Here is a 10,570-nt window from a genome sequence, read left to right on the forward strand (position 1 = left end):
TAAAATGGTTTGTTCGTTCTTTCTCTTCTTTTTCTGAGTATTTAATTGTAAAAAAAATAAAGATTTCTACTTCACGGATTTTGCCTATCACGGGTTCTTTTTGGAACGTAACCCCCGCGAAAAACAAGGGTTTACTGTATTTGTTACCTGAATAAATTATAATCGAATGCAGAAACATTGATTAATACATTATGGAGTAGTTACAGCTGTACAGTCTTACAGTTACAACTGGCCCTGTACTGATGATGTACTGACCCCTGCACAGGACGCAAAACTGTCCTAAAAATCCATTAATAATTTGTTTATTAGTTCATTAATTCATTTCAAATTGAGTGAAATCGGACTTTGTCTCAGCTCTGACTTGTCTGGCTAGATGATTTTTCTTTTTCATATCCAATAGACAATCCTATTTCTTAAAAGCTTATCGTAGTACTTGTTGTGTTAAATGTCTTGACATGTTTGAGTGACTGGATTTAAGCAGCACTGTTGCACCAACGTACAGGGAACGCAGGGGCAGCAGCATTCACTAGATTATTAAAACTAACACAACAATCCTATGTTCTAACCTAATCATAAAAGGTGGGAAAAAAATTAAAATAAAATGATGACAACTCAGGTCCTAAGGGCTGCTGCCTGTGTGTGTGTGTGAGAGAGAGGTAAATCTTCAGACTGTCTTGCATTTCTTTGAGTCAGTAATTACAGGACAAGTGTGTTTTTACAACATGTATGAAGGATCAACAACTGTGATGTGGAACCAACAACATTCTCACCAGTGGACGTGGTGAAAGTCTCACCTTTGTCTGAACCCGCAGACTCTGCCTGGAGTTTGAGGATGTCCTCGGCACTTCCATACTTCACGACAGAGTTGAGGGACGTCAGAGTGCTGACCAGCTCATTGTTGATGGATCCAAACTGGGACTGGGGCTGACCGAAGGCTTCTGCTAGCTCGCTGTAATTCTCCGTCAGCAGCATCTGTTGCTCCTGCAGCAGCTTCTGCACCCGTTCAATGTAATGGTCCAGTCCCGCCTCTCCCTGGTTCTTAGCTTGACTCGTTTCAGGCTCCGATTTGACCGATTCGGCCGTCTGGGAGGGGCCACATGCAATGTTTCTGGTCTTTAAGCCGACCAAGAAGTTTTCGTGAATGCTCACCGGTCCCACCCCGCATTCTTTGGTTTTAGGCGAGTGTGATTTACCGATGACTGATTCCGCAGTTGTGGCAGTTCCAACAGCGATCGAACGTGTCTTTACTGTGGAGTGAGCGTCTTTGACCAGTCCTTCTCCAGCAGCCACTGTCCTGGTTTCTGTCACAGTTGTGTTGGTGCACTTATCACTAGTCATCAATTCCATTTCGGTGCACGAGTCCATCAGCGCAGCATGTCTTGTGTTTGTTGACTTTTCTGCAACGTCTGTCTCAGTATTGGTCTGCTGAGTTGTGGACTCAGGGACAGCCGTGATGCCGCAGTTCTTTTTGCTGACAGATTCTGGGTCAGTCCCCCGTGACACCAGCTCCTTGATGGGATTGACGGTCACGTTGATGGTACAGTCTCCGCAGCCCACTGACCTCGACTCTTTGTTGACTTCGGTCATGGGTTTGCAGAGGAATAAGCTGTCCACCGTCTCCTCTGTGTTAATCCCCACCTCACAGACACTCAGCTCTGTGCCGACCAGCTGATGGTGCGTCTCCACCTGTCGACCTACACACTGGTCAATTACTGCCACGCGTTTGTGCACAACCCACTGGTCCATTGGGATCTCGGGGCCGATGGCGACGCTGCTGACGCTGGGCTGGCAGGAGACCCCTACGGTGTGACTCTGTACAGTCTTTGTTGTGCTAACGTGGCTGAACTCCACGTGGTCGCCCACGCCGTGGCTGCGCGTCTGAACTTTGGCCTCCACACAGACGTTGTACATCTCCGGGCGGGCCATCATACCTTTGTCTGCTTTTTTCTTGTTTGATCCACCAGCTGCTTGGAGCTCCAGTTTCAGTTTCCCCATCTCCATCTGGTGGGTGGTTTCTTTCAGCTGCACCTCCAGGCGGTAGATCTTCTCCTTTAGTGATTCGATGGTCTGCTGCTGAAGCTCAATCTCTTTCTCAGCTTCACTCGTCATGCCCAGCATGGCCTCACTCACACCCACAGCAGCGCTGCGAACCTCCCGCCGCTCCGTCTCCACTCCTGCGTCCCGCATACAGTGTTGACTGTTCGTTCTCGTCCGTCTGACGTTAAGGTTGTTCATGTTTTCATCAGTGACCATGCCCACAGACTTCTGGTGTGTTTGGCTCTGAGTAAAGCTATTGGGCCGTATTTCGTTCACATTAGTATCCTGGGTCGTCTTCTCCAGAGCCTGGACCTCTGCAGCCAGACGCCTGAACTCCTCTAGTCGCTGAGCGCACTCCTCCGGTGCTTCAGGCTCCATGATGTGCAGCTCCGGTTCTTTCTGAATGGGGCCCGGGTTCTCCATTTGGTCAACACAGCCTACACTGTAGGAACGCTTACGAAAACCTCCAGGAACTTGATTTTTTGATTGAGACGCCAACTGTCTTTTCTCTTCCTGAAGAACAGCAATCTTAACCTGTAAGATAGGAATGGTTTTCACCTGCTCCTCTAACTCCTTCAACCTCCTCAAAGCCACCACCATCTGCTCCCGAATTTGGTGCAGTTGTAAGGGGCTGACATTAGTGACGGGGGTGGTCATGCCGGAGCTCATTGGGCTGTGGCGGATGGAGCCACCCAAGGACTGTGGGTAGTAGGGGTTGTAGTCTCCGTTTGTAAGATGACCGTTAAGAGGTGGGGCTGTGGCGACAGAGCCCGAGTAAGAGGACAGCGAACTGCTGGAGCCCATGCCCCCAAAGCTGGCAAGACGGCGACGGGGTAACGGGGGGTCGCTGTGCTGCTGCATGAGCAACCGCTCCTGTTCGAGGCGGCGGCGTGTCTCCATGAGTGTCTTCTCCACCAGGGGATTGTGACGAGGGACAAACCTTGGCGAAGGAGGAGGCAGAAGCTGCTTTTGTTCTGTGGAGATCGAGAAAGACTGGTGCGCAGGAACGTCACACGTGGCCCTCGGTAGGGTGGGCGTCAGTGGTGCGGAGACGTGAGGCCTGGAGGTGAAGAAGACCGGAGACTGTTTGTCGTCACTGTTGGATGAGGACAAGGAGTCTGTCGAGGTCCATTCAGCCTGAGTGTTGCCCCCGCCAGTGCTGCCCCGAGGCACTGCCAAGGGTTTGGCCACTTTAGGCTTCCTCTGGATACTCAGCTTCCTGATGGTGTTGCCCCTCTCGATGTCATCGACATATTTGAGGAAGTCCAGGTCTAACTGATAACCGTATGGTGTTTCAACGTAGTAGGAGTCCTTCTCGTCCTCTGTGTTTGAGCATCTTTGTCCTCTTTCTAGAAAAAACAATGAAACAAAAGCAATTCTTTAGTGTGAGCGAGTGATACGTTTGCAAGCTTAAAATTAACTTGTTGCTCAAGATGAAGTCTTGAGTTTGAGTGTGGGGTGCAAGGGTTGTCCCAGTCAGTGACGATTGTTTGTGATCTGACTATGCAAGTACAAGCTTGCTACAAAATATCTGACATCTCTGCTGGAGCAGCCTGACTGGCAATCACTCTGGCAAGTGATGGTTTGGGTCAGCCCTAAACTATGTGAAGTTCAACTGTGTGACGTAAACAGTAAACAGCAAGTGGCGCAATATAATCCATAATAAAAACCAAATGTTGATTACAAATGCACAACGGAGCCTGACGAGGTTTGTTGGAAATCTGTAAGTGTCTTGTCTGCAATCAGTGGACATGGGACAGATCAAAGGGTTAAGTGAGACAGACAAACAGTCAATATTTTACAGGTCAAAATCCAATCTTTGTGTGAACACTACAACATTTCCTGAAAGGCAAAGATAAGGTTTTAAAACCAAAATGGAAAAAAAAAACAAGGTACCGAGCAGCAGAAAACATATTTTAAAGAAGTCCAAATCCTCACACGTTCTTCTGGATATGTTGTTCTCTGAACTCGAGCTGCAGTGTCTGCAGTTGGCTAAACACAACGTCTTGTTTTTGGTATGTCTGGAACTCTCACCGACTAACGCAAACACGGCCTCGTACACACACGCACACACAGCTTCTTTTTTTCCCCTTTTTCAGTCTCCTGTCAACCCCCTTCATTAAAGCTCTAACAACCGGAGGATCACCAGCAGAAACAGCAGCTGCTAAAACTTCATCAGCTCCACTCACCTCAGACCAACGCCACATTCTCCATGTTTATTTTCAATCCCTCCTGCCACCCCTCGTCTTCTCCTGCTGCCTGGTTTTTAAGGACAGGGTTTACAGCACACACAGAGACCAGGCTGTCTGCACTGATCCACTGCTGTTTTCTCCTCCTCACAGTGGACTCTTTCTCAATACTCTCTCCATAAGGAAAGGAAAAGAGAGAGGAAAAAAAAAAAAAAAAAGTCCCACTGTTGGTGTAAACTCAGCGCAGCACTGCCCTGGCCTCCCATTGGACAGCTGTGTCCTCCAATCCTGGGAGGCTTTAAGCTGAGGCACTTCCAATCCCAAATAAAAGTTCTGTTATTCAGTGGTTGGGGTTCGGGGAGCTAAATAAACCACCCTTAACCACAGGCACTGCAACACTGAATATAAACATGATTCATTACAACAACAGGCTGTTCTTAAGACAAACAGCTTTTCTACTGTTGAGGCCGAGGTTTTATTCCTTTACTAAAATCACACTATGTGGAAGTCGAGGCTTCACACAAGTGTTGTCTACACACACTCAGGTCGTGTCATGTGAAAATACATGTGTGTGTGTGTGTGTGTGTGTGTGTGTGTGTGTGGATCCAAGTTATTTTTAAAAGCATTTAAAGTCCGTGACAAAACACTGACATGTAGTGGAACATTGATTTGAGAGTTTTCAAAGCTTTGGCTCCAGCTTTTGATCCAGTGGTTCAACGATCAAATGAATCATAAGATTACATTTATTTACACGTTTAAATGTTCAGAGGTGCAGACGATGACACGATCAAATGTTTGTGAGGCCAGAACGACCGTTGAAAAGATAACATTAAGTGCTAAAATGACATTAAAGTTTTTGTTTGTTTTCTTGGACCTGTTTTTGTTGTTATAAATAAGCCGTGTGAGGAAACCGCCATCAAGGAGATCCCCGAGAAGGACCGCACGTAAGCCCCCCCCCCCCCCCCCGCACCCCAGGCACCAGTTATGGGGCAGCCATGTTGCCCTGTCACAGGTTTGGTCTCTGGTACAGCAGAGAACCTCAACAGCTGAGCGATGACCTCATGCACACGAGACGACCGAGGGAGGTCACGCTCCAGTGACAGGGAGCCAACAGTGACACCGCCGCTGCAGCGATCTGCAGCTGTTGCATTGTCAATTTGACAGGGATTACACAACATTGATACAGGACGACTGACCTCCCTTTCCATTTAAAGGAACAATGCACGTTTTTACTGCAACTTGGGAATGAAACAAAGGTTTTAATTTTTTTTTTTTTTTAAGTTCAAACTTTTCTTTAATACGTGCTTTAGGAAACAGAAGCTGTTTAAAAAAAATCACATACGGCTACGTTATTTTTGGTGGTTGAATAAAGAAAAGTCATTTAGAAGATAGACTTTTTTGTTCATAAATTATTCAGACACACTGGATTATTACAGTGGAATAGTCACTGTTAAACATGATGCAAGTATTTGGATGAAGGGTGGACGCTAACACACACACACACACACAAAGAGCTTTTTCTCATACACCCAGCCTGGTATTTCCTGGCTCTGCCTGTGAGCTTTAGGCATAAAATTACTGACTAGAAAAGTAGAACCAACAAACTAGAATCTTAATCGTTGTCACAACGATAGAACAATCACTACTAAAAAGACGCACTTCCCCGACCTTTCCTGTGGAACAGCAGTGGAATGGACAAGACTGAGCTGCTGTTTTGGATTTTTTTTTTTTTTTTTGACAAACTTCAATGACTGTGCAGCACGCCACTGCCAAATTCAACAACCTCACTCTGTACATGATGATGCGGACCTCAGGAAATGTTTTGGCTTCCTCTGAAAACACCAGGGCAGTTTCAAAATGTTACCCATTATGGTCCTTTCTCGGCAATGGTTACCAAGTACAATTTTCCTCGCATAAAAACCAGATACTTAAAAAGGTCATGTAAAATCTGCCACGTATTTCACAAGTAAATTAAATTGTACTTCAACATACAAGTAACATTTTGGAGGCTCCTCTATCAGCTGGTAACCTGTGATAGGATTTTAACAGTTTAGGAATTCAAAGCTGCTGTTAATTTTGTCCTTGTGTCACTCAGGTAGTGTTGCTTTAGAAACTGCCGTGCTACAACGATTACCCACAGTTCACATGAGCTCAGGAAATCATTCAAAAAAATCAATGTTACTTAATGTCTGCCACTGATTTAAAACCATACATCAATTTCTTTGCAGATGACTCAACACAAAGTTGAGTCATCTGTCTTAGTCATCTGACATGTCTAAGACCTACTGGTTTTAGGCATGTCATGAAAGCATATGCTTCAATGAAGGCAACTCTTTATTTTTTTCCTCCAGGAACTCAGCAGATCTTTTGGCAGGACAAAGCCAGACCTCAGTCAGTTCAAATTAAAACACAGAAATAAACACAAAGAGCATGTGATTGTCTGGCTTGCCTGCAGTCCAGATCTGTATCCTGCATCCAAGGCAGATATTCAGAGAACAGTAACCATGATCCTCTCTGCAGCCAAAATATGCCAAAAAAATTCAACTTAGAAAATAAGAAAAATGTTGTCAAATTGTTTAAAACGTAAATCAAAAGTTTATCTCCAACGCAATCTTGTCTCTATGTTACCTTTACCTGCAGTTTGTCACAGGCTTTAATTTTTCTTCGAGGTAAAGCCTCACCCTCTTATGCGGTACGGTGCCTTCCTCTTCCCTTAAAGCGTCTCTGAATGAGAACAGCGCAACGTCGTGTACGACTCGTGCCACACTGCAGAATGAAGCCCTCACTGCACAACGAGCTACAGTCCGACTTGAACAAGCAACAAGTCAGTTAATTCAGATGTTGTTGCGTGGACAGAGTAAGTGCCATTGAGGAGAGAATCAAAGACTCGATTATCCCACTGAGTCGGCTGAGACCCAGCACCATAGCACCCTTTTGACACACGCTGTAAAAACCTTGCAGCACTTACAGAAATCACACACAAACAGGGCAGAGGTTGAACAGTACCACGGGGGCGTTAAGAGTGGCAGTCCGGTCCGTCCTCACTGCGGAAACAAAAACAGCTCTAGTGGGGGTTTGAAAAAGGGCTGCGGGAGACAGAGCCACTGGGCAAACTCTGACAACTCTGAACTGTGTCCATGACTAAGTGCCGGTGTTAACGTCAGGCCACAGCCACTGTTCTGCTCTGAGCTCTGAGCTCGGCCTCAGCAGGGTTTATACTTTAGACATAGAGCTGTGTCTACATGACAGACACAGGTGTTGGCTTTAAACAACGTTAATGTTGGATCGCAATAATATGTAGCTATTTAGCCAAATATTGACCAGAAAAAAGACGACTGAAGTTAAAATTTGCAAATTGTTCGTAAAACCGCACCACTTGGCCTTAGTGCAGGTTAAATGGAATAAGTTAAGTGAATTGAGATCAGCCGGTGTTTTATCGTTTAACATCTGGCAGTTATTTCCTCACACGGAGGTCTTGCTCCATCGCTGGGTTGAGAATGAGAAGGCACCAGTGTTGTGTAGAGGCAGAAACCAACAGCAATGTTACAAAACATAAATAGAGCTCCTCATTTGAACCATATTTAATTTTATTTTGGGAAAATCATCCGTAACAGCAAAAAAAAAAAGTAGTGGATTTGAAACCAAACAAGAGAAAATGTGATTTAAACTGAATAACAGATTTTATTAACCGAGATATAAATATATATTATATATGTTAACTGAGTTGAGTTCCTAAACTTACTTTTTGGGGGATCAGTTTTGAGAGTTGAAGTATTTATGCTTAATACTAAGTAAGTGTACAAAGCCTTTCATCTTCGTCTGCCTTTGTAAAATGTGTAGCTCAGTTTTTTGTGAAGCTCTTGTGAATGTATACACACAAAAAAAGAGAAACCAAAGTACCACCAGAAAGTTTGGGGGGGGAGGGGGCGGCTGTTGCCCAGTATTGCTCACATTGGACCAGAGGAAACAGAACAGCAGCAGAGGTGAATGTGTCCAACTAACTCGTCTGGACGGAAAACTCAAAAATAATATTTGGAACAAAAAAAAGTTGTGAAAAGTTACTAGAGGTCCGCCATCTGGTGGTTATACTGCTAAAGAATGATGCCAAAGTAAATCGTATGTGGGAGTATGTGGGCAGTGGAGTTCTAAGTGGACGTACTGATTTACATAAGGCTTCACACTGACATCGCACCGTCTCCAGGGGATTAAGAATGAAACTAAGACTTAACTGTCAGGAAACACAACTTAGACTTACAATCTCCAGGAAAAGTCATTCAGAATTTTACATCCAGAATCACGTCCAGAACGGGAGCAAATTCAGACCAAACTACATCAACATTTCCCTCTGATCAAGGACTAAACTCACCACAGTGACTTTCACTACGACGTGAGCTGCGCAGTGTCTCGAGACCGAAGCATAAATACTCCTATATTCTTGACATTCTTTCTGTGCAGCTGATGAGTTGCAGCACTTTGGCACGTCTACTGCCAGCACTGCAGCGATGCTATTTTTATTTTATAGTTTGAAGAGGGAGGAGGTGGTTCCCTCTGTTAGCTCAGCATTCCTCACTATTTAACATTGTGTAGCAAAAGTGAAAATAAAAAAAAAAACAGCCTGCTGTGTTTCAGCCTTTGAAGTGAACCCCCCCACTCTGACCCCTCCTTCCTTCCTTTTCTTTTGGACAAGACATCCACCCTGCAGAGATATTACCTCAAAGTCAAACACATATGGATGTGCAGACGGACGCTGTGGCCCGACGTGCAAGTCTCCTGCGTGCTGTGCATTCCTGGAGGGATTTGGAAGTAAGAAGCGTCACTCTCCCTTGTTAGTCTGTTCAGGAATGTGAGCCACCTGCAGGTGTGTGCTCAGAGCTGCGCCTCGGCTGACAGCATTCATTTCACACCGAGACGAGAAAATCTTCTGTGTGTGCGCGCGGTGTGAGCGCCTCAGAAAAACTTAAAGGGAAAATCTCTCCTCCACCAAACACATTCCTGCAGGTATGTGAGAGGAATATGGCAACAAACTCCATCCATTAAAGAACTTCTGTGTTTGAATCTTTTTACACATTTCTTCAGACTTTGTTTAGCATTTGTGCTACCACTAAAGCAAACTCACACTTAACCTCCTAAACTTTCGCTGAGTTGCTGCAGCTACTCCAGAAAAGTGTTAAAAAAGGAGCTGATGACTCTTTTATTCTGAACTGAGGCTTAACATAGAAATCTTAAATATACACAGCTGAGGTAAACCTGAAACTGGACCCCCAGTCCACATTTAGTGCCATTGTAGCCCTGTCCAGCCAGGTTTTATTTAGCCATGATGAGCACCAGGCAGTGGGAGACAAACTGGAGATGTTTTAACGTGAGACTTCAGGGAAACATACATTAATAATAGATAAATAAATAAATAATAATAATCCATAACATCCTTTCAAAACAAAGTCATTAAGGACAAAACATTAAGACCAGACCTGTTAGAACTTAAACTCAACATAATAAAGTGACTGAAAAAAACAAACAAACAGTTAAATATACATGTATAAAGAAATGAGGGTATTTACCTGAAACGTTGCCATTCACATGCATGGTCTGAGCCATGGCTGCAGCCTTGTGCTCCGAGTCCCACAACAAGACCTACTGTGGTCATGCAACTGCCATGCATCAAGTCCAGATTACCATGCAACCTGCAAACTGAGACAAAACACAGCACACAGTCACTGACAGGTGTTAAAGTGGAGCTCAATCAGTGGCAGTTACAGAAAACACAGATAAAGGACCGTTAATGTTGTGTTGTTACAGTATTTATCCTGTTCCAGTCAGTCCTGACAACAGACTCCCAGGCCGACAGGATGTAGTTTTTGGGTTGCCAGAAAATGTAAATAAATAAATAATCCTATGTGTTAAACTCAAGGCTCGAGGGCCAAACGTGGTCCGCCAAGTCATTTTGTGCTACCCTTAAAAAAAGTGTTTAATTTCCTTATAATAAAGTCTATTATTACATAGAGCAATTTACAATATTTGTAAATTGAATAAATAACAATGAATTGCAGAAACATTAATTCATATGTTATGCAGTAGTAACAGCTATACAGTCTTACAGTTACCACCTTCAAGGGGAACTGTACTGCTGATGTGGTGGAAATGAGTTTGACACCCCTGCTATAACTGGTATATTAGATGTGAGAGGTAAAACATCCATTAAATTCATAAACACCTCATATCATTGTAATTATCAACAGCAGTCACAAAATCAATCACTGATTGATTTTTTAATGAGATGTTATTACACACTTTTAATCACATGAAATGTTACTGCATGTTGCATTCTGTCAGTCAAAAGTTCAGCA

General features: G+C 44.3%; 1 protein-coding gene across 3 annotated transcripts in view; it reads right to left on the minus strand.

Moving 5' to 3' along the window:
* Positions 1-10,570, minus strand: part of kank1a (KN motif and ankyrin repeat domains 1a) — a 41,115-nt gene that overhangs the window by 9,876 nt on the left and 20,669 nt on the right. For 2 of the 3 annotated variants that reach the window (XM_008336185.3, XM_008336184.3), the window contains 2 exons: positions 9,785-9,914; positions 795-3,386 (listed from right to left, as the gene is read on the minus strand). In XM_008336185.3, the coding sequence (XP_008334407.1) occupies positions 795-3,386; positions 9,785-9,821 (2,629 nt within the window). In that variant the 5' untranslated portion in view covers positions 9,822-9,914. The remainder of the gene's footprint in view (positions 1-794; positions 3,387-9,784; positions 9,915-10,570) is intronic. The other variant, XM_008336186.3, reaches the window with a different exon arrangement.

This window comes from Cynoglossus semilaevis, chromosome Z (assembly GCF_000523025.1).
Source record: "Cynoglossus semilaevis isolate Cse_v1.0 chromosome Z, Cse_v1.0, whole genome shotgun sequence".
NCBI lineage: Eukaryota > Metazoa > Chordata > Actinopteri > Pleuronectiformes > Cynoglossidae > Cynoglossus > Cynoglossus semilaevis.